Below are 22,317 nucleotides of genomic sequence, written 5' to 3'. Positions count from 1 at the left end.
AACTTGTTAAACAAACCAGCCATAAAGAGATAATTAAGCTTTCTGGGAGATGCCAGTATAAACCGAGAACTGAGAGACCATGTAATGAAAGGATTACTGTATATAGCCTTTTACCCAAGTTATACAGATAGGGCCATGTTTATGTACAGTGAGTGCCAAGGCAGAAAATTCTATGGGACAATACACCAGAAGAATTCTATACCTTCTTTATAATTGGAAATGTAAAAAACAAACAACTGCAACAAATTAAACACAATTTTTATTATATATATTTTTTTAATTATATCAATTATTTGATGGCAATAAATATATACATGGTGTCTATAGGTATATTGTAACATTGCAAAAGATGATAAAACAAACCCACCGTAGTGCAGTTTATTAATGCTTTTCTCACATGATTGTGTGGAAGACAGATTTGGCTTACAGTACTATGTTAGCATTCCATGCTATATATATATATATAAAAGGAAATAATATAAAGCAAAATCAGAACTTTACATCATTTACACTGTACTGAAGTACTAACAATGAAACCACTTCTAGAATAAAGATGAGCAGAAAAAAAATATATATTTCACAGGATTTCATTGGCAGGTTAAATGGCTCAAACACAATTTAATTGTTTACATGTTGTAGAAAATTAACGGTTTACTAGGATTACTCCACTAACATTTACTATGCTATAACATGAAGAATAGTAAAGAATTGCTTTGATATTCACAAAAGTGGAATGATACAAATTCAAAAATACTTATCGGGATATGGAGGACCAAGAAAACATTAATTCCGTACCATCATGCACACTTAGCATTGAAGTAAACAGCCCACAGAGAAGTTGAACTGTACAATTAAAGTGATTGGTTGAAGTACACAAGTGTGTGTTTGTATGAATATAGTTATTTTTTATTTATACAGCAATACAAAAAACATCTGTAGCAGATCATTCAAAATGCAGTTATTACTGTAAGCAAATATATTATGTATTGTGACTAAACATTGCAACATCATTAGAAAGGCTGGAGAATAACAATTAAGAGTTTTTTTCCATCTTCTCACATAGATTGGTAGCTACTTTTTGTACCCAAACCATTAAAATCCACACGTACGACATACAATACACAATATCTAATCTTAACAGCTAAAACACAAAAATACAGATTTCGTGAAAGGACTAAATTACTCCTATTGTAAAATTTCCCTTTAATTTTCTTTCAAAAACCACCAATCACCCATTTTATAATTCACTATATATATATACTGTGTAATAATTTGACATATATTCTTGTTTAATCTAAATCTATAAATATGTTTCTTTTTGTTTTTAAAGATATACAGTAGTTACAAGTGGCTGAAGTCAGTATTACCGCATATGAAATAAAAGTATTCAAGCGGTTTCTTTATTTGCAAAAAAAACACTTTTGAATTTAAATGTACTTCTAAACTACAACATAAGAAGGAACTACTTTTTTGTCTGTACACTTTGTTTACTACTTATAAACCAGGCTGAACAAACAAAACAAATAGAAACGTTTACATTTTAATTACTATAGTTTAAGAACTGGCAAAATCAGACTGATCAAAAAAAGTAGAATTACTGTATAAAGAAATAACCAATGTTGTCTTCAGTGTAAGTGAAAATCATCCTCTGGTGAGATCTCAATAAGCTGCGGCAGAGATGACTATATGAAATTACAATGCACAAGAGATTTACACATGAAGACATTCTGTGCTCAGATAAACACTTGTGATTAGGACACAGAAGGAGGGATGCAGTTTGTGTAAGTGTTACCATCCAGTTGTCTTGAGTGTTTAGAGTAAAAGGCTTGCAAGGCTTAGAGTTAGCTACAAAGAAAATAAACAATTATTAGTCTAAGTAATAGTTATTCCAATGTTGCAAATAAATCAGCTTTTAAGAAATGTGGAGCTATGTATGACGCATTGGAGAGAGAAAAAATAATGTATGGAGATAAAGTACCAGCCCCTAATTGCCCTGTTAGGAGCTGATTGGTTGATACTTTAGATCAGGCATGTCCAACGTTGGCCCTCCAGATGTTGTGAAACTACACATCCCAGCATGCTTTGCCACAGTTTTGCTATTAGATAATGCTAAAACTATTGCAAAGCATGCTGGGATGTGTAGTTTCAAAACATCTGGATGGCCAACGTTGGACATGCTGGCTTTAGATCTTTCCACGTTATCTCTCCAAGGCTTAGTACATAGACCTGTTAGTGCAGTTAAGTGGAACTTTGTCAGCATATAGATGGGCCCCTTTACATCAGCTACACCAGGCATCCCCAACAACGGTCCTCAAGGCACACCAACAGTGCAGGTTTTAGTGATATCCAGGCTTCAGCACAGATGGTTAAATCAGAATCCCTCAGATACTAATTAAGTCACGTGTGCTCAAGCCTGGATATCTAGAAAACCTGCACTGTTGGTGTGCCTTGAGGACCGTGGTGCTACACCATCTTCACACTAGAAGTACATTATTTAGAAACCAATGTTCAATATATTCATTATGTAAAGATGTATCCTAATACACCTAGGATCAATACGCCATGCGGAACAGAGTGTCACAGCGTGGTGTAGCCTTTTTTTTTACAGGAACATGAATGTCAGTCACAATGTAATGCAACAAAACCAATCTTCTATGCAAGACGTATTTATATGTGTGTGATGGAGTACAAAAAAACAAGCATGTGAAAAAAGCCACAGCCGCTGCATTGTAGCACTTTGTATAAGGATTCAGACTCAGGAGCACAGGTGTACAAGTGTCACTTAGAAAATTATTTAGTCTTGTGATGCTCTGTGCATAGCACCTGCTACACAAGAAGGGATGTCTGGCGTGACTGCCATTATAGTGTATGAGGACTCATCTGATGTCCTGAAAACTTTCCTATCATTTTCAATGCACTGTGCTTAGGAAACACATCATGTATCTCTGTAAAATGGGGCAGTACAGATGGTGTAATGGTTAGCATAGGATGCAGTTATATTATCCCGGCGGTCGGAATCCCAACTGCCAAAATCCTGGCACTTTGTCCCTCTATGGGTGTCCACGACACCCATAGAGGGAGAATAAATGAGTGTGCCGAGCGCAGCGAGGCACCGGGTTCACTGCATGGCGAGCGCAACGAGCCCGCAAGGGGGTGCGATCCACGTCCCCCCTTGTCGAGATTCTGGCGTCGGGATTTTGACCGCCGGGATTTCATACCGATCCCATTGGCATTACTGCCTCACAGCACTGAGGTCATGGATTCGATTCCCACCATAGCGGGGTTTGTATGTTCTCCCAGTACTTGCATGGGTTTCCTCCAGGTACTCCAGTTTCCTCCCACAATCAAATATACTGGTAGGTTAATTGGCTCCTAACAAAGTAAACCTAGAATGTGTGTGTCTGTGTGTGCGTGTACATGTGGTAGGGAATATAGATTGTAAACTCCACTGGTGCAGGGACCAATGTGAATGTTCAAATATTATCTGTAAAGCGCTGCGGAATATGTGTGCACTATATAAGAAACTGTAAATAAATAAAATAAATAATACTGTACAGGAAGCATATAAACCATTTTTAGATTTACATCTTTACAGTACTCTATAAATACAAAACTACACCTTACCGAAACAAGGCTTTTTACTTAATGTCTCTCTAGAATTATGAAATGGTAAAAATATAATTACCAGGGTGTCTCAATAATGGAATATCCTGATGTGAACCTTTTAGCAAAGTTAAAGAATTGGAAAAGTATTAAAGGAACAAAACCACACATTCGCTGGCACCATCTGTCATAAAGCAGTTTTAATCTGTCAAAATTTATTTATAGATAGACTCACAAGAAAAATATTGCATATAAAAATAAACTGACAATCATTTATCAGTCTTCTATATAATAAGTTGAAGAGTCTGTGTGTGTGTGTGTGTGTGTGTGCGTGTCCGTCGCATTGCGGACACACCGTGGAACTCAGAGACACCAAATTCAGCAACAAGATACCTCTGGACCCGGTGGTGTGCACCTCGAAGCCCTTTTTGGGAAATTTCACTTAGAAATTTAAAAAACACCAAGTTTTAATTTTCCTTCATTGATGTTCTGGGGAAAAGATCGACGATCTGGGAAACCGTTTGCGAAGGAACAACTCCACACCTGATTTCATTGCTGTCATTGAGTATGAATGACACATTCTAACATTATGGTGAAGGCTTTAAATAATTAGGAAATAATTGAGGATATACATAGACCACACATAACACACACACACGTACACATTGTATACGCACACTAGGGTGACCAACTCATCCCTTTAAACTGGGACACATATTAATTACACAGGTTCTGTGGCAGTTTAAAACCAGGTGAAATGGAGTCTTGAGTCGTGGCAGTTAAAAACCAGGTGAAAGCCAGCCACAGAACCTGTGTAATTAATATGTGTCCCGGATTAAAGGGATGAGTTGGTCACCCTAACGCACACACAACACACACATTTATACGTAGAGCACCTCACACACTTACACATTGGACAGATACACACACAACACACCACATGCAGTACAATACAAATCCATACACACTACAACACACACCCAAAAACAGTACAACAAACACACAGAACACACACTTAAACATTGCCAGGATACGCACAGCACACTACACACACAAATATACGTAGCACACCTCACAAACTTACACATTAGGCAGATACACACAACACACACATAACACACCACTCACAGTACAACACACACCCACATTCACTACAACACACACCCAAAAACAGTACAATACACAGAACACACACACTTAAACATTGCACAGATACACACAGCACACTACACACACACAGATTTATACATAGTACACCTTACACACTTAAACATAGGGCAGATACACACAACACACACACATAACATACCTCTAACAGCACCACACACCTACACTCACCACACACACCCAAAAAAAGTACAACACACACAAAACACACACTTAAACATTGCACAGATACACAAAGACACAACACACACATACTGTATATACATAGCACACCTCACACACTTACACATTGGACAGATACATACAATACAACACACACAACCACATACACTACAATACACACACAAAAACAGTACAACACACACAAACACACAGAACACATAAAAAATAATTTGCCGTTTATTTAACAGTCTGTACCGGCAAATAAAAACTGTACCTAATGTATCGTTTCTACTTTGTTCCCCATATCCGTCTCTCCAGTCCTCCAGCCTGTCACTGCGCTCCCCAGCCAGTTGCACTGAGAAATCTTTGTCCTGGCCAATGCACCCATTGTTCAATACAAAGTGGGTACACTGCACTCACCCTGTTAGTCAGTTGGATATCAGGCATTACTCTGCCTTAAGGGTTTCCCAGACTCTTTTGGTTCATAGATATGTTTTGTCGATGGGCATGAGCGCTGCATGCATTTGTTTGAATGTTATGAGTGTAAGAAGTTTAAGAATAAGACTGAGATGAAGATTTGTCACGTTATAGTGTACAATTTACTCAATAAATTGTGAAAAAAATATGTGTACATAGAAGTACAATCAAGAAATGAAGGTAGGATTAAAAAATAAATTCTGATTCAAACTGATAATTTAGAAAAAAAGAAAAAAGATAACTCTCTTTTTAGGGGCACTAACTTTGGCTATAATATTCATTAGCAATTAACACATAAGTGGAAGAAGACAATACAAGATGCGACAAGAATCTCACCTGGAGACTGATGGATGCGGAAAGATGTTAATGAGTTAAATTGGGAGGAGGAAAGGGGTGGAAAGGAGGCGAAGGAGAAGGAAATAACCAGGAATGTACAGGATGAACACTATTCAAGTGGATATTTGTTGTTTGGAGAGTGAGTTAGTAATCAATGTGGAATAAAGATGATAATTCACATATTAAGCATGTGTCTCAAAAAGTTTTTTATCCAAATTGTAATCCCTATGAGAACTCAGTGTACTCTCTGGTGTACGCTGAGGGATATGGATCACACTTAAATAATATACTGCTGAATAATTAATAGAGGTTACTGTCTCTTTAAGAGTAGTATTGTTTTTACATGCTTAAATACTAATACTCTCACCTCGCCACTTGGGAGAAATAGTGAAAACAAATAGATAAATCATGAAAATTGCAGCTAGGCACAGACAGTGTACACAGCTGCACATAGAAAAGATATTGTTGCACCGATTTTTTTCGATTTTTTTAAATGCTTAGGTGATTAAATAATGAAGTGTATCAGCTTATATAATGTGATGAACACCACTTGTGATCCTCCATAAAATCACTTGGGTCATCAATAAAAATGAGCTGAATTTAATGAGTGATATATACAGTGAAAAAAACTCATAAAAGATAATAATTATAAAATCTGGCGAGAATATTTATGTTCAGGTGGTATCGACCACTTATAGGAAACCCTAATATTTATCAATGAAATAAGCGAATGAGCTTCAATAATATCATGCACTCTTATAATTTCTACACATGAGCTAGTATAGTTATAGGAAAAACAGTTTGTACCCCTTGGTGTCCCAACTGCCACTCACTCATCCGTGTGCCTCAAGGGCAGTGAACGGAGTCCAGTGAGGTGCAGAATAAGGGGCTGCCAATGTGGGAGCAAATGGAAGAAAGGCAACTGGGATCTGCTGTTGCGCTCCAGCTCCTGGATCGCCCCTGTTGGTGATCCAGTGCAGGAGGTCACTCTTGGCTACAGCGCAATGAGAGTCCCTTAAATAAAGAGGAAAGGGACAGCAGCATATGAAAATACGTATCAATCATGTACTTTTATAATATACTGTACTTAATATTCATATATGCTCTGTGGACGGACAGTAGCTATTGAGTTATTTGACATGGAAAAAAACCCCATTTATATTGCTGGGGAAATCCACAAACACGATTGTTTGGACAAATCTGTCAAGACAATATAAAAAGTGCTACTTATCCTACAGATCCTCGCTCAAAAGTGTAAGGTGCATCAGCGGGTCCCTTCAGTGGTCTCCATACCCCCTAACTGGACGTACGTTTCGCCACAGTATGCAGGCTTGTTCACCAGTGTCACTGGTGAACAAGCCTGCATACTGTGGCGAAACGTACGTCCAGTTAGGGGGTATGGAGACCACTGAAGGGACCCGCTGATGCACCTTACACTTTTGAGCGAGGATTTGGAGGATAAGTAGCATTTTTTATATTGTCTTGACAGATTTGTCCAAAAAATCGTGTTTGTGGATTTCCCCAGCAATATAAATGGGGCTTTTTCCGTGTCAAATAACTCAATAGCTACTGTCCGTCCACAGAGCATATATGAACATTAAGTACAGTATATTATAAAAGTACATGATTGATACGTATTTTCATATGCTGCTGTCCCTTTCCTCTTTATTTAAGGGACTCTCATTGCGCTGTAGCCAAGAGTGACCTCCTGCACTGGATCACCAACAGGGGCGATCCAGGAGCTGGAGCGCAACAGCAGATCCCAGTTGCCTTTCTTCCATTTGCTCCCACATTGGCAGCCCCTTATTCTGCACCTCACTGGACTCCGTTCACTGCCCTTGAGGCACACGGATGAGTGAGTGGCAGTTGGGACACCAAGGGGTACAAACTGTTTTTCCTATAACTATACTAGCTCATGTGTAGAAATTATAAGAGTGCATGATATTATTGAAGCTCATTCGCTTATTTCATTGATAAATATTAGGGTTTCCTATAAGTGGTCGATACCACCTGAACATAAATATTCTCGCCAGATTTTATAATTATTATCTTTTATGAGTTTTTTTCACTGTATATATCACTCATTAAATTCAGCTCATTTTTATTGATGACCCAAGTGATTTTATGGAGGATCACAAGTGGTGTTCATCACATTATATAAGCTGATACACTTCATTATTTAATTACCTAAGCATTTAAAAAAATCGAAAAAAATCGGTGCAACAATATCTTTTCTATGTGCAGCTGTGTACACTGTCTGTGCCTAGCTGCAATTTTCATGATTTATCTATTTGTTTTCACTATTTCTCCCAAGTGGCGAGGTGAGAGTATTAGTATTTAAGCATGTAAAAACAATACTACTCTTAAAGAGACAGTAACCTCTATTAATTATTCAGCAGTATATTATTTAAGTGTGATCCATATCCCTCAGCGTACACCAGAGAGTACACTGAGTTCTCATAGGGATTACAATTTGGATAAAAAACTTTTTGAGACACATGCTTAATATGTGAATTATCATCTTTATTCCACATTGATTACTAACTCACTCTCCAAACAACAAATATCCACTTGAATAGTGTTCATCCTGTACATTCCTGGTTATTTCCTTCTCCTTCGCCTCCTTTCCACCCCTTTCCTCCTCCCAATTTAACTCATTAACATCTTTCCGCATCCATCAGTCTCCAGGTGAGATTCTTGTCGCATCTTGTATTGTCTTCTTCCACTTATGTGTTAATTGCTAATGAATATTATAGCCAAAGTTAGTGCCCCTAAAAAGAGAGTTATCTTTTTTCTTTTTTTCTAAATTATGGTCACCCATAACTCTAGGGAGCACCACCAACAAGTGTATACATAATATCTATATTTTCATTTGGATATAGTTGGTTAATAAATTGAGTCTATATTACAGTCAGTGCAAGCCATCCCTTCTCCTGTCAAACTGATAATTGTTTGGATGGTGGTGGGTTGCGAAACAAATCTATAGGTGGAGGGGGTATGGATATTGTGGGCATAATTGGTGTTTGGTACACCTACAGGGGGTCCCCAGTTGATGAGAAATTTTCACTACAGTGTCACCGTAGGGGGATTTCCAATTGGTGTTCAGGTGGTCTTTTAGGGACCCCTTTACAATCCCGTTGGTCTCTTCTCCTGGAGCCTACGGTCTCCCTCAGTGATTGACTATCATTAAGGGAGACCATAAGCTCAAGGAGAAGAGACCTACAGGATTGCAAAGGGTCCCTAAAAGACCACCTGGACCCCAATTGGGAATCCCCCTATGGTGACACTGTGACCGTGACACTGTAGTGAAAATCCCATCAATTGAGGGCCCCCTGTAGGTGTAACAAACACCAATTATGCCCACAATATCCATACCCCCACCTATAGATTTGTTTCACAACCCACCCCATCCAAACAATTATCAGTTTGAATCAGAACTTATTTTTTAATCCTACTTTCATTTCTTGATTGTACTTCTATGTACACTTACATTTTTTTTCACGATTTATTGAGTAAATTGTACTCTTTGTAACATGGCAATTCTTTTTCTCAGTCTTATTCTTCAACTTCTTACACTCAAACCTTATCAATGCACCCCATTTATGATTGTGATGGCTGGATCAGTGGATTGGCCCGGTGGGTGTAGGGAAGAATTTGGCCCAATGCACCCATTCCCAGTGGTGCATTACAGTGGTACGGGTGGCGTGCGTCGCGTCATGACATCATGTGGCCCGTCCCGCGGACCTGCTCCCACACTCAGGGGGTGCCCCACTGTTTGGTAGAGATGCCCGGTGCATGTGCTTTACAGATCCCCAGACCTCAGAGACTGCTGCAGGCAGGTTCAGTGAGGGGAGTGGCAGTGGCAGGGAGCAGTGAATTTTTTATTAATTATGGTGCGGTAAGTAACGCCCACCCCGGTCCCCACGCACTCAGCGCCTGTAATAACACACCCTAGAAACTGTACCATTGAAAGTATAGAAATGGAGGTGTGGCCACGTCCCTTTCTGATTTTGTACCGATTTCTGACCCTCAGATGTTGGAGGATATGTCATACAGTAGGTGCTACATCTCAGGAGTGGATGTGGAATTCATCAACACATACAAGTTATCAACTCAGGAGCGTTGTGTTTCAAACAACAACAACACCACACCTGATTTCATTGCCGTCATTGAGTATCAATGCAAACACATTCTAACATTATGGTGGAATCTATAACAAATTACAATCTTAGGTCTTTGGCACAGCATACTGTAAGATGAAATTTTCCAGCAATTAAGGAAATAAAGAAACCCCAAGGTTTTCCCGGGCAACGCCGGGCGGGTCAGCTAGTAAGTAATAAGGGGGCAGATGTACTAAGCCTGATAAAGTGGTGATAAAGGGGTGACAAAGTTAGAGATGGTAACGTACCAGCCAATCAGCTGTGTTTGAAAAGTAACAGTTGATTGGCTGGTGCATTATCACCTTCCACTTTATCACTGCTTTATCACTTTACTAGGATTAATACATCTTCCCCAAGGTGTTTAATGCACAAATTATTGACACCGTGTTCCAGAATGGTGTTTCTCAGATAGTCTATTTAATTTGCTTCTTCTTACTTGGGTATTGTCGGGGAGCCAGATCGGTGGAAATGTACATTCTGCCATTTTCCATCACGGCGGTGCCACACACGTGTCTCTTCAGACTGCATGGTCTTTGGCAATCCTGTGCTATCCATGTACTGAGTGAGACGGATGTAGGCAATGCAGGCAGCATCTTCTCCGATCAAGTGGACATGGGGATTCAAGATGATCGTATGGATTGGCTTATTGCCCTTGGACAAAGCTAAGGAAAACCAAATACAATATTAGAGTCTAGCTTAACATAGAAGGTTCACAAAAAGAATATGCTGACTTTTAACCCTTTCAAGTCCAACCTCTAGTCAGGCTCAAAAGCCCTAGTGCTAGTAGCAGATCCAATGGTGAGTCACTTTAAAATAAGAACATTAACATCGTTCAACATTCAATGAATAAAAAAAAATAATACAATTATTTAAACATGTAAACCAGACTGTTTGAATTGCAAAAATAAATTTGGACTACAAAAGGTTAAAAACAAAAGATCAAAAAAAAAAAATTTCTACTGAATTTAGAAGTTTACTCCAGAAAGCCATTGATGTTCAAAAAGGGCTGACGGAAACCGAAATAGCCGCCAATCCACCTGCTTTTGTTGGAAAGGTAGCCAGATTTTGGCCCCATTCACAGCAATCTCAATCCCACTCTAAAAAGAGTCGGATTGAGGCAGGGAAGACAGCACCAGTTCACCCTGCACCACCCTCCCACGCAGTTCACCTGTCCCGCTGTCAGGCGAGCAGCAGCAACTTCTATGGCGCCCTCCCACTGCTCACCCTATCCCAAGAGTAGCAGCAGCCAAATCCAAAAGTCGGATTGAGCTGCACTGAATAGGGGATGTTGGTACCATTCCAAAAATGTATGTTGCAACGGATCAGACATTAATTAAATATATACATATAACGTAACTGAAAATCCTTGCCAAACTTAACACTGGTACACAACATGTAAACTGCATATCAAATGGGTGCACAGACTTGTGAAGTTTCCAATCATTTTCACACATTGTTTGCACTTGTGGGTTTTCTAATGCCAGTGTACAACTCGAGAAGAGTTGCATATGATAAAACCTAATAGCATGTAATGGAACCAATTGGAAAAGCAGAGGACCTAAATCTGAAAAGTGTGATGAACAGTGTCAAAAGCAGCAGAAAGATTTAGAAGATCGAGTAGTGAGTAATGTCCTTTAGACTTAGCAGTGACCAAATCATTCTGTACTTTAGTCATTTGTTGGGAACAAAATCCTGATTGAAGTGGGTCTAATAGGTTGTGAGAATTAAGAAAGTGTGTGAGGCAAGAGTAGACAAGTCTCTCAAGTAGCTTGGAGAGGCATTGGAGCTCAGAGATAGGATGGAAGTTAGAGAGTTAGGGTCAGAATTGTGTTTTATTTTCATAATGGGAGTAATCACTGCATGTTTGAACAGAGAGGGAAAGGTACCAGTAGCAAGAGAGAGAGATTGAAGATTTTAGTTAAGGTTGGGATGAGTGCAGAAGATAGTTTTAATGACTTGTGCAGGTATAGGATCAAGAGGAGATGTAGTGGAATAGGAGGATAAGAAGAGTGCTGATAATTTGTTTTCATTGTCACATCTGTTGTACTCCATTAGAACATTAATGGTCCTCTACAGTGGTGGATTTTTCCTTAGGACTGCAGCTCCTCCAGGTAAAAATCGGTCACCCAGCTCAGTGTTAGATACAGTCTGTGAGATTGCACCGGCTTCACTGTTACTAGAAGTGCTTTCCTTTCAGAAGTCGCTTCCTTTTAGTCACAGAGACACATGGCAGTCCGGGCTGCAATTAGTAGAGAACTGGCTTCCTACAGGAAGCCACTCAATACATTTAGTGCCACCTTTGGCTGCAGTCAGTGCAGTCCATAGAAGCTGGCTGGTTGCTCATGCGCAGCCGCATCACGGTGACTGCACATGCACCAGATAAATTATGCATGTGCCAGGACCCCTGTCAAATGTAAGTAGGAGCCCCTGCTGGTCCTCAATTTTTAACACATTTTTGAGAGACTATACCTGGTGGAAAAGCATAGGCATTATACAAAAAGCGGCCATAAAGAAGCTAATTTTAAATAAAACCTACCATTTTCAAAGTAGAAGCGATGGAAATCCATGCCCTCCACAAGATTGCCCAGAGCTTCTGGTTCAAATGAAGTAAGGCCAGGGTCACAAATCTTTCTGCAAACAGTATAGTAAAATTACACAAATTTAGAAAAACTAATAGGATATATAGATTGCACATACACTAAAAATGCACAGCAAAGATAATGACCTAGACGTACCCTGCTGGATGGCTGTTCAAGGTTACTGTGCTGGAGATAAGATTTACTTGGAAGCTCAAAACCACCAACATTGCAGATTTGTCGCTCGCACGACATAGGGGTGAACAGGATAAACTGCACTGTTGGGCTACAATAAATAAATAGCGATGTGTACATCACCACCAATTGAGTACTGCCTTGTAAGTGGAGATGAGCAGCAATATATGGGAGGGTATATTATGGTAACCACTACACATCTCTGACACTCTGTAGAGCATATTCAATAATCGCATTTGTCTTCAGTATTCAATTTAGAAACTAATGGTTTGCTAATGGTTCCTTCATACAGGACTACACTTGTCTATAAAGATCTTATTGCACTATGTGACAATGGAACAGCAATTAATATTTAAGGATAACATTTATCTGGTTGCCTGTGAAGTACTCACTACACTGGGGAAGCATTAAATACAGTAGAAACAAGAATAATTGTCTTGTGTAGAGCTGTTGTACACAGAGGGGTAGATGTACTAAGCCTTGGAGGTTGAAAGTGGATGAACATAAAGTACCAGCTTATCTGCTCTTAACCACCATGTTACAGGCTGTGCTTGAAAAATTACGGATGCTGATTGGCTGGTACAGTACTTCATCTCTCTCCACATTCTCTCCTGTACTTCGTACATCTGCCCAAGAGCAATAGCAGTTCTGGTTGTGATATTTAGGTATCACTCCACAAAGACAGGGCCTTTATGGAGGAAAAATGCACTCTGCCACGGATACCAGTGGTGAGCTAGGAAATAGGGTGAAAGCGCAAAGAAGTTTGTATGCAGCCTCTACAGAGGTGTTCATTCTGTATGTCAAAGTATATTGGGAGAATAAAGCACAATTATATCACTTACGTATATGCTTCAAAGTCTCCATTATTAATTGCTTCAATTAACTGTTCTGTGACTTTGATGATTTCCTGCTTTCGGGCTAGAAAATGAAAAGGTGACTTAATTAAATATTACAGAATTTCAAACCACCACATAATAAACTACTGTCATACTATTTGCCTTTATAAGCATATAACAATTATACAAACCTCCAGGGAGAAGCTGCAGTTTTTAATACTTTACTCATTAAGCAGATTCAATTTAATGTTGTTCTCACATTTGAGTTGTTTTCTTAACATTGAGTGGATTCATCCTGTGATTGTCACATGCATCACCTCTGTATACTCACAGTAGCATGGGAGGGGGGTGTGAGAACACTACTCAGCTAAACTCATTCATACACTTAGCATCTAGAAAAGCACTTTACCACTTGATTTATTTTTATGTAGAACATCAAAAAGGAAATGTAAGGCTTCATAAGTTCTTTTATATTGTTACAATATTGTACAATTAACAAAGGACAAAAATACAGGTTGCAGATAGTTTTGTGATTCAACTATAGATAATTAGAGGACTGCATGCGGCATAAAGACAACATATGATTACAAAGGTAATTAAGGCATAAATTGCTCCTTGGCCGTAATTACATGACTTTAGTACAAGCAGTATTTTATTTCTTTAATATCAAAACTTACAGTATGTATTGTAAGGAATATGGTGTTAATGAGGGTGAGTCAATCAGGGCTTCTGCAAGTCAGCTGCATTGCATGAAAACAAATAAGGTAACCAGCACTGTGAGATGGGAACGACGAGTGAATTGTTCTAGAGTGATGTAGTATATCCCTTTAAATTTCATAAGGACCTCCACACTTACATATATGTTCTGTCACAAAGATACATAAAAGGTATCTTTATGCAGTATGGTATCTCCTTTGTCAGGTGTAAAAAGGGACTAGCCTACAGTTCCAAGTCCCTGGATTGTGGTTTGTGATGTTTAATAAGCATTTTGTGGATCTCTCCATTGTCTCCAGTTAATTTTGCTCCACCTATACATATTCGATAGAAAGGGTTTGAATCCCCAGAAGACTAATTTAAATAAATAAATATTTGGACTACCTATAGGCGTAGATACAGTACTGAAGTGAACAGCATCCAGTTAATAGGTTGACACCACATTGTTGACATGCATTAGGTTGACATGGTCGATACAAGAAAAAGGTCAACATGTGGTTTTATTAATTCTTCATATTTTACCACTGATGTGGACTCCAATTGGGAATGGTGGTGTAAGTGAAGCAAACCATGCAAGCAAACAGTACACTATTTTGGGGTCCATGTGATACAAATTTGCGAATTGACACCCAAAAACATAAAAACTCATGTTGACCTTTTTCATTTGTCGATCATTCCCATGAAGAACTTTCACTCGTCTAGAATGACCTTTTCCATGTTGACCATTTAGGGTCTCCCTAGACACTGTCGATCTACTGACTGTTGACCCTTTATACCAGGGATGGGGAACCTTTGGGCCCTCCAGCTGTTGTGGAACTACACATACCAGCATGCCTTGTTACAGCTATGTGGCCATGCTACAACTGTTGCAGGGCATGCTGGGATGTGTAGTTTACCAACATGCTGGGATGTGTAGTTTATAACCAAATGAATGTCAATATTCAGAGGGAGTGCAAAGATGCAGAAGAGAAACCGGTTTATAGAGGCCAAGTCATTAAAACACAACTTTTAATCATATATTTTTTTTTACTAAAAATCTAATCATGCAGCAATTAAAAAGTGAATGACCAATGTTTAATAGCACTGTTACAGGATTTACAGATTTAAGAATATTTTCTATATAAGGACCATGGCCATTCTATTTTAAGAATATGATTAAAAGTCACATCATTAAGTATTCAATCATAGTGTACACAAAAGTTGTCTCTTTTGCATCTTTGCACTCTTTCTGATAACCCTTCTGTATGCACACACATAAGAGACAACATGTGAGCAATACCACAGTACACCCTCACTGGCTGTTCCTTACACATGATTCTTTCAGTTCTGCAAACAATTTTCACCAATCGCAGATAAATCATGTTCTAGCAGCCATGCAATTACTGCAAATGTCACTGAAATGAACTCAGGACACTGATACAGATTTTCTATTTCAGAGCGCACAGATAAATTCTGCTGGAAAGTGATCTGCGCACAGCAGAAACTATAAAGCATGTCTAAACAGGGCCTAGAATAATTAGAGACCTGTACATTTTGTGAAATTGCAGACTTTTTGTCATCTAACTACTAGAATTTGTAGTGTGTTGTTTCTTGGCGGTAATGTTCATCTCCATCCAAAAAAAAGGTTTTTGGGTTCTTTTCTTTAGTGTTAGCTACATTATTGTAATCAAATACTTTTTGACAAACAAATTAAATTATACTATACTATTGGAACAATGGAATCATTCTATTTAAAGGTCTAGGAATAAAGCCACAGAGCAGGCTGTCAGCTTTGGTAAATGTTAATAAATACTTATGAGACCAGGAAACCCCAGATTCATTTTGCTTTATACAAGCTACTATCTACTTCCATTAATAAATGAAATCTGATGAGTAAAAACACATATGTGTTAAACAGGTGGTTTTCATGTGTTTTTTGGGGGGTACCAATGTCAACCCCTAAGTAGTGAACTATTTCACTCATGATGCTTCAGGCCAGGGCCACTTTACTGTTGCTGTTCAGAGTCCACATGGATGTATAAAGTACGCAAATGTTTTTTGGTACTTGTGTATTATAGCGGCGCCCCTGATGTTGGTCGTACGATGTTTTTATCGCATCGCATGCCATACACCCGATGGCATGCGATGCGACGCAATTTTGCCCCCTATACGATGGAAATTTGTATAAGCACCCTAAAGGGTGCTTTTAAGCACCCAAATGGGTGCTTACAATGTTAAATGCACCCCCACTCCACCCCCCCCACTATAAACGTGAACCCGAAGCGTGGAGAGCGCAGCGAGCCCGCGAGGGGCGGCGGTACGCATCCTACGACCTTTTCATACCCCCACTATCCACGTCGGCGTGGAGTTGAGAATCTAAAGTGTGGCGAGCGCAGAGAGCCACCGAGCCCGAAGCGTGGCGAGCGCAGCGAACCCCGTGAGGGGACGCGGATACCTTCACAGGTATCCGCGTCCACTCGCGGGCTTCACAGGTATCCGTGTCCCCTCGCTGGGCACGCTGCGCTCGCCACGCTTCGGGCACTTTATATTCTCAACTCCACACCGACGTGGATAGTGGGTGGATAGTCGCTGCGCTCGCCACGCTTCGGGTTCACGTTTATAGTGGGTGGGTGGCGTGGGGGTGCATTTAACATTGTAAGCATACAATTTTTAATCGCATCACATCGCATTGTATGCCGTATACAATGTCATACAATTTTAAAATTGTATGACATTGCACGATATCGCATCACATACCATTGTGTGCCTTTTGGTATGCGATGGGCACCGCTATAATACACAAGTACCTGGGTTTTTTTTAAATGAAAGAACCCCCCCCCCAAAAAAAAACAAAAAACAACAACTCATGTAGACCTTTTTAAGTGTCGGCATGGCCATGTTGGCATATTGCTTGTTTGACCTTTGAACATGTTGATCAACCTAGACATTTGAATATTGAGCATTATGATTCAGTAATTTCCCCTTCACAAACTGTGTATGCATGCTGTACATAACTAGAAAAAAGGGAAACTACTGCCCACAAACAAACAGTTTTATGAAAATCAATCACATTAATGAAACAATCTGTGCTTTTGTACATAACATCTAAACAATATATTACCTTTTTTTTTTAGGGATTTCAAATATTAGCACAGAGGTCTTATGGTTGCTTTAAATTGTTCTAATTGCCTAATATTGGAACATGAAGAGAGCACCAAAAATGGAGTTTCATAGAAGAATATGTATGGATCTGGTTCAGGGATGGCCTATTTTACTACCTACTGTATACTCCGTATAACATACAGTATGAGGTATGCTATGGATAATGCCACCTTTGCATCAGTCCTCTGTCAATACTGTGCCACTTTTAAAGTGTGGAATACAGTATGTCTTATGAATCAAGCATTTGCAGTACTGGTGCTAGTATACAGACTTTACCTGAATTATTTTCAACTTGATCTACAATGGTTTAAATTTCTTTTTTTGTGCATATTTTCTAAATAAAACTGTGCTCAACATATAAAGAGGAAAGAAAGCCTGGCCTCATAATTACAATAATTGAGGTGATTCCAGAGTAGCATATTTCATGAAGAGATTTATACTGTATGAACAAAATCCCTATTTAATGTTGCTATTGTCTAATAAAAGGTTCGTTAGTCACATTTATGCCTGAGAATTTCACTACATTACTAATGCACATAACAGAGGACGGTTTATGTACCTGGCAAGAATGGTTTATTTGTTATTTGTAAAAGAACAGGAAAAATTATTTCTAGTACTGTAGGTGATTTTTGGTGAGGATCACTTTTTCTCCCTTCATACATAACCAAAATCAATAAAAGTGGTTGTATTTTAAAGATTAAGTTCTCTGCTTTTGACAAATTGTTAAATTGCACATTTAAAAATAGAAGTTAAAAATTCACTTTTCGCCTACAACTCTTTCCCTGAATGCGCCGATACGGGATGGTGGCTAAGATGATCAGTTTTATTCGCATGAAAAATAATGGCATGGGCCATCTAGTAATAATACTAATGTAAAATAAAGATCAAAGGTAGGATTCAATAGTTTTTGTATACCTTTTTTGCACTCCATCTCACATCTAAAGTAAGTTGTAGAGAGTTTTCTCAAGCGATGCATGGTTGATTGCACAATGCAGCAATTAACATACTTTAGGTCAAAGACCTGTTATTTGAGCAAAAAATAAGGATTATTGTGAATGTCTAGGCTGATTTGTACATGTACTAAATAGTTTTTTCACATAACACACTTAGGCATTATGTATTATTCCAGTTTGATGAAGTGTTCTATTGGAATAAAATGCCATGTACCCCACAGTGCTACCAGGGTTCCGGTCTCCTTAACTTACACTGCACAATGGAAGCATAGGACTGAGAATGTTCTGACTCATTCCAGTAACTCTTTGAGTTTGTGTTTTCTGGGCACTTTGCTGCTGAATTGATGGAAAGAAACACAACATATGAACAAATAAAAATGAAGATGTATAGCGAGATGAGAGTCTTTAGTAGACACTGGCAGCAGGTTCGGCCACTGGGGCACTCAATGGATGGTGACCAACAAGATGATGAGGAGGAAGGAATAGTAGACAATGAGGAGGAGGAGCAGCAGCGAGAAGACTGCTGAGCTGTACAGACGCTCCTTGTGCTACCCTCCACTGTCAAGGCTGTACTTTAGGCATGCAAGAATAAAGGAAACAAAAAGAACAAATAATATGAAGAGCAACACAAAAAAGATGAAGCACAAGATGAAAAGTTAAAAGCAGGATATAAACAGATAACAAAACAGAAAGACAACATAGAAATGTTAAAGCAATCATGAATAATCGGTTCAGATGCCAGTACTCTCCCTTAAGCATACTCGCAAATGATAATTTAAAGATTGAGGGCAGTATCCAATTAGCCACAGTAATTTACAGTGGCTAATGGATTTACCGGGGGCTATCCAATTAGCACTGATAGCTGATACTTAGGGATTATGCTTTACGTGCCACAGCCACACAAAGAACAGTCCCCAGAGCAGTGGCAAACACATGGGACAGAATACTTATCCTGAAACATATAAGTTATCACATGAACATGGGACATCTTTCTCCCAAATAGAATGGCTAATTGAATAGCCAGATAGTGACCATATGTGAAAAATCTTGACAATGCTCCCATTTGGGAGAAAAAGGATCGGGGTTAATTGGATACCAGCCTAAAGCCCCATACACACCAGATGAAAATAAAAATATATCACTCAGAAGGGTTCCTTAAAAAAAAAAAAGGCTGGTTTGTACACTAGATATTGTTAACGATGTGCGTCCCCGGGCATCGTTAATAACACCCCTCCCCAGTCTGCTGAACATGCAGGTCAACATGACTCGCATATTCAGTTGGTCCAGATGACATCCCTTAATGATCTCATTCTGTGTGTACACTGAATATCATTTGCCTGACAGTTCAGAGGGAAACACGGCTGATATTGTTCATATAGAATAGCTAGTGCTAGTGTGTATGGGCTTTACAGTGGGACCGCATGCAAGATGACAGATCAAATGAGTGACACTGCATAGGAAGCTTAAATATTGGAGTACACCAGCTAGCTGTAAACCAAGATCCAATCACATTATGGAGGTGGTCGTCTGCTTCTAAAATATTTATAATGTCCCAATTGGTTTCTGATCTAATGATTACATCAAAAAGTACCTAATTATATATCACATGAATGAGCTTACTGTTCAGAAATTATCTCACTGAATATAGAGATTTACATTGTTAGGGAAAATGCTGGTTCTTTAAAAACAAAAATTATTCTATGGCCAGTATTCAATGCCTCAGATTCGCTGTTTTTTTCAGTGAATCTGGCAATTCGCTGGGTTAACAGCGAATTTTCTGTTTGAAAAAACAATTCGCCACATTCAATGGAGGCAATTCGCCACAAATGAACAGCGAATGTCTGCCGATTCACCGTAAATGATTCTCCACAATTCGCCTGTGATTTTCAATGGGGTTTTTAGTGGAATTCGCCGACAGTGTATTCAATGCTGAAATGGAGAACTGCTTTCTCCATTGATTTTTGCCATGATTCTCCATTTCACATTCGTCATCTTTTTTAGGTGAACTGGAATGTGATCCTTTAAAATGATGGGGTCTTTTTTTTGGGGGGGGGGGGGGGGGGGGGGGTGTAAAAAAATCAGTTATTAAATTTTTTTATGAGTCTTTCTATTTTTTTAACTGGACAAGTAACACAAATATATTTTTAATTATATATTTTTTTTTACATACCATATGCAGGGGGGCGCTGCTGCTTACATATGCTGTGCAGCTGATTCACTTACATATTGCAGGGGGGCCCCGCTGATCTCAAATAAGGGTTGCAGGGGCCCCCTGCCCGCTGGTGGGTGGCATGCAGTGGGGTCTGGCAGCGCAGGGTCATGTCAGGTAGTGCTGGCGTGCAGGAGGTCCCTGCAGTGTATGTGATATCAGTGGCGGGGTCCCTGCAGTGGATGGGAACTAGTATTTCACATCCACTGCAGGGACCCCGCCGCTGATCTCACATACACCGCAGGGACCTCCTGCCAGACCCTGCTGGATGCCACCCACCAGAGGACAGGGGGTTCCTGTCAGATCAACGGCGCCCCCCGCCTGTTCAGTGTTTTGCGGACCTCTGCGGAGGGGAAAGGAGGGGGGCGCACCTGACCTGGAGGAAGCTGCCGCTCAGCAGCCCGGGCACCTCTCAGCCGGGATCCGACACGCAGCCCGCTCTGCTCCCCGACCCCAACAGGTGGGACACTGACAGAAGGGAGAGACGGCTCCAGCAGCAGCAGCACTAGCAGACCTCTGGCTCCAGCAGTCCCAGCGCGGTGATAGCAGATGTCAGCACACTGGGACTGCTGGAGACGGAGGTCTGCTATTGCTGCTGCTGGACCCGTCCCTGACACCTGAGGCTGTGCGGGGGCACCTGGCGGCATCAGCGGGCTCCCCCGCCGTGACTCCGCTCCATCCCCTGCAGTGGCAGTATTGCCGCAGAAGCAGGGGAGAGTGCCGGGAGCGGTATTCGCTGCAGGGGGGAATATCTATATATCACTATAGTTACCTGTACACCCGAGGAGAACATGTAGTGCCAGGCAGACAGCCAGGGTGAGTGTCCGGTCAGCCGCACCCCCCATGTCCTCGCCGCGCTGTGCTCCTTCTGTGCTGTCCCAGCAGCTGTGTGACGCCAGGGAGGTGGGAGGAGGACGCTGTCGCTGATCACCCAGCTCCTGAGTCCTAACACCCAGCGGCAGTGAGTGACCCTTGCCGCCGTCCTGCTACTGCTGCCATCCCTTTCCCCTCCCACACTGTGCACAGCTCTGAACCTAGCCTCAGTGACACTCAGAACAGGGACGCCACAGCAGCAGACCTTTGGCTCCGGCAGCCACAGCACGGTGATGTCAGCGCTGGGACTGCTGGAGCTGGAGGCTCTGCTGCTGCTGGACCTGTCCCCAGGATGTGCGGAGGCTCCCGCCTGCATCGGCGCGCTCCCCCGCCGCGACACCAGTCCCTCCCATCCCCCTGCAGACTCCAGACAGGCATGGAGCATCTGCGCAGGGGGATTTGTCACTCTTGACACTATTCGCCGTCAGGGGCAGCGAGCCCCTGACGCATTGAATAGTCAGGGCTGGCGGCTGGTGGCGAATTGAAGGGGAGAGAAAAATCATGGCGAGCGCACTGCGAATCAAAAACAGGATTCGCCGCCATGCGCTCGCCATTGCATTGAATACTCCCCTCTATCTTCTCTCTCCCGATGACAGTGGTATCCTAAGCATATGAGAGGGAGATGACAAATTCAGCAGTAAAGTCATACTGAGCATGAATGGAAAACTGCACATATATGCTAAATATGTCTCAGTCTTCACGGGTGTTTGTCATTTACAGACAAAACAGGAAGAAAAAGAAGACTCTTTTTTGGGGGCACACTTAAGATAAATGCTGTACATGTCAAAATTATACTGTGAGAAAGATGAGTAGTTGGTAAATTTAAAACTTAGCTTTTATTAGGTTTACTTTCTTAAGATAAGTTGATCTCCAGACAAGAGATACAGAAAAGGACACACAAAAAACATATAAACA

General features: G+C 40.5%; 1 protein-coding gene across 8 annotated transcripts in view; it reads right to left on the bottom strand.

Moving 5' to 3' along the window:
- Positions 1 to 241: 241 nt before the first annotated feature.
- Positions 242 to 22,317, bottom strand: part of CAMK2D (calcium/calmodulin dependent protein kinase II delta) — a 237,916-nt gene continuing 215,840 nt past the window's right edge. For all 8 annotated transcript variants that reach the window (XM_083174483.1, XM_083174485.1, XM_083174480.1 and 5 more), the window contains 4 exons: positions 13,519 to 13,594; positions 12,442 to 12,536; positions 10,342 to 10,567; positions 242 to 1,845 (listed from right to left, as the gene is read on the bottom strand). In XM_083174483.1, the coding sequence (XP_083030609.1) occupies positions 1,842 to 1,845; positions 10,342 to 10,567; positions 12,442 to 12,536; positions 13,519 to 13,594 (401 nt within the window). In that variant the 3' untranslated portion in view covers positions 242 to 1,841. The remainder of the gene's footprint in view (positions 1,846 to 10,341; positions 10,568 to 12,441; positions 12,537 to 13,518; positions 13,595 to 22,317) is intronic.

Source organism: Crinia signifera, chromosome 1, assembly GCF_055691185.1.
Source record: "Crinia signifera chromosome 1, ASM5569118v1, whole genome shotgun sequence".
In the NCBI taxonomy this organism is placed as follows: domain Eukaryota; kingdom Metazoa; phylum Chordata; class Amphibia; order Anura; family Myobatrachidae; genus Crinia; species Crinia signifera.
Note: the sequence above shows the minus strand (reverse complement) of the source record. Positions and strands in the feature narration are given on the sequence as shown.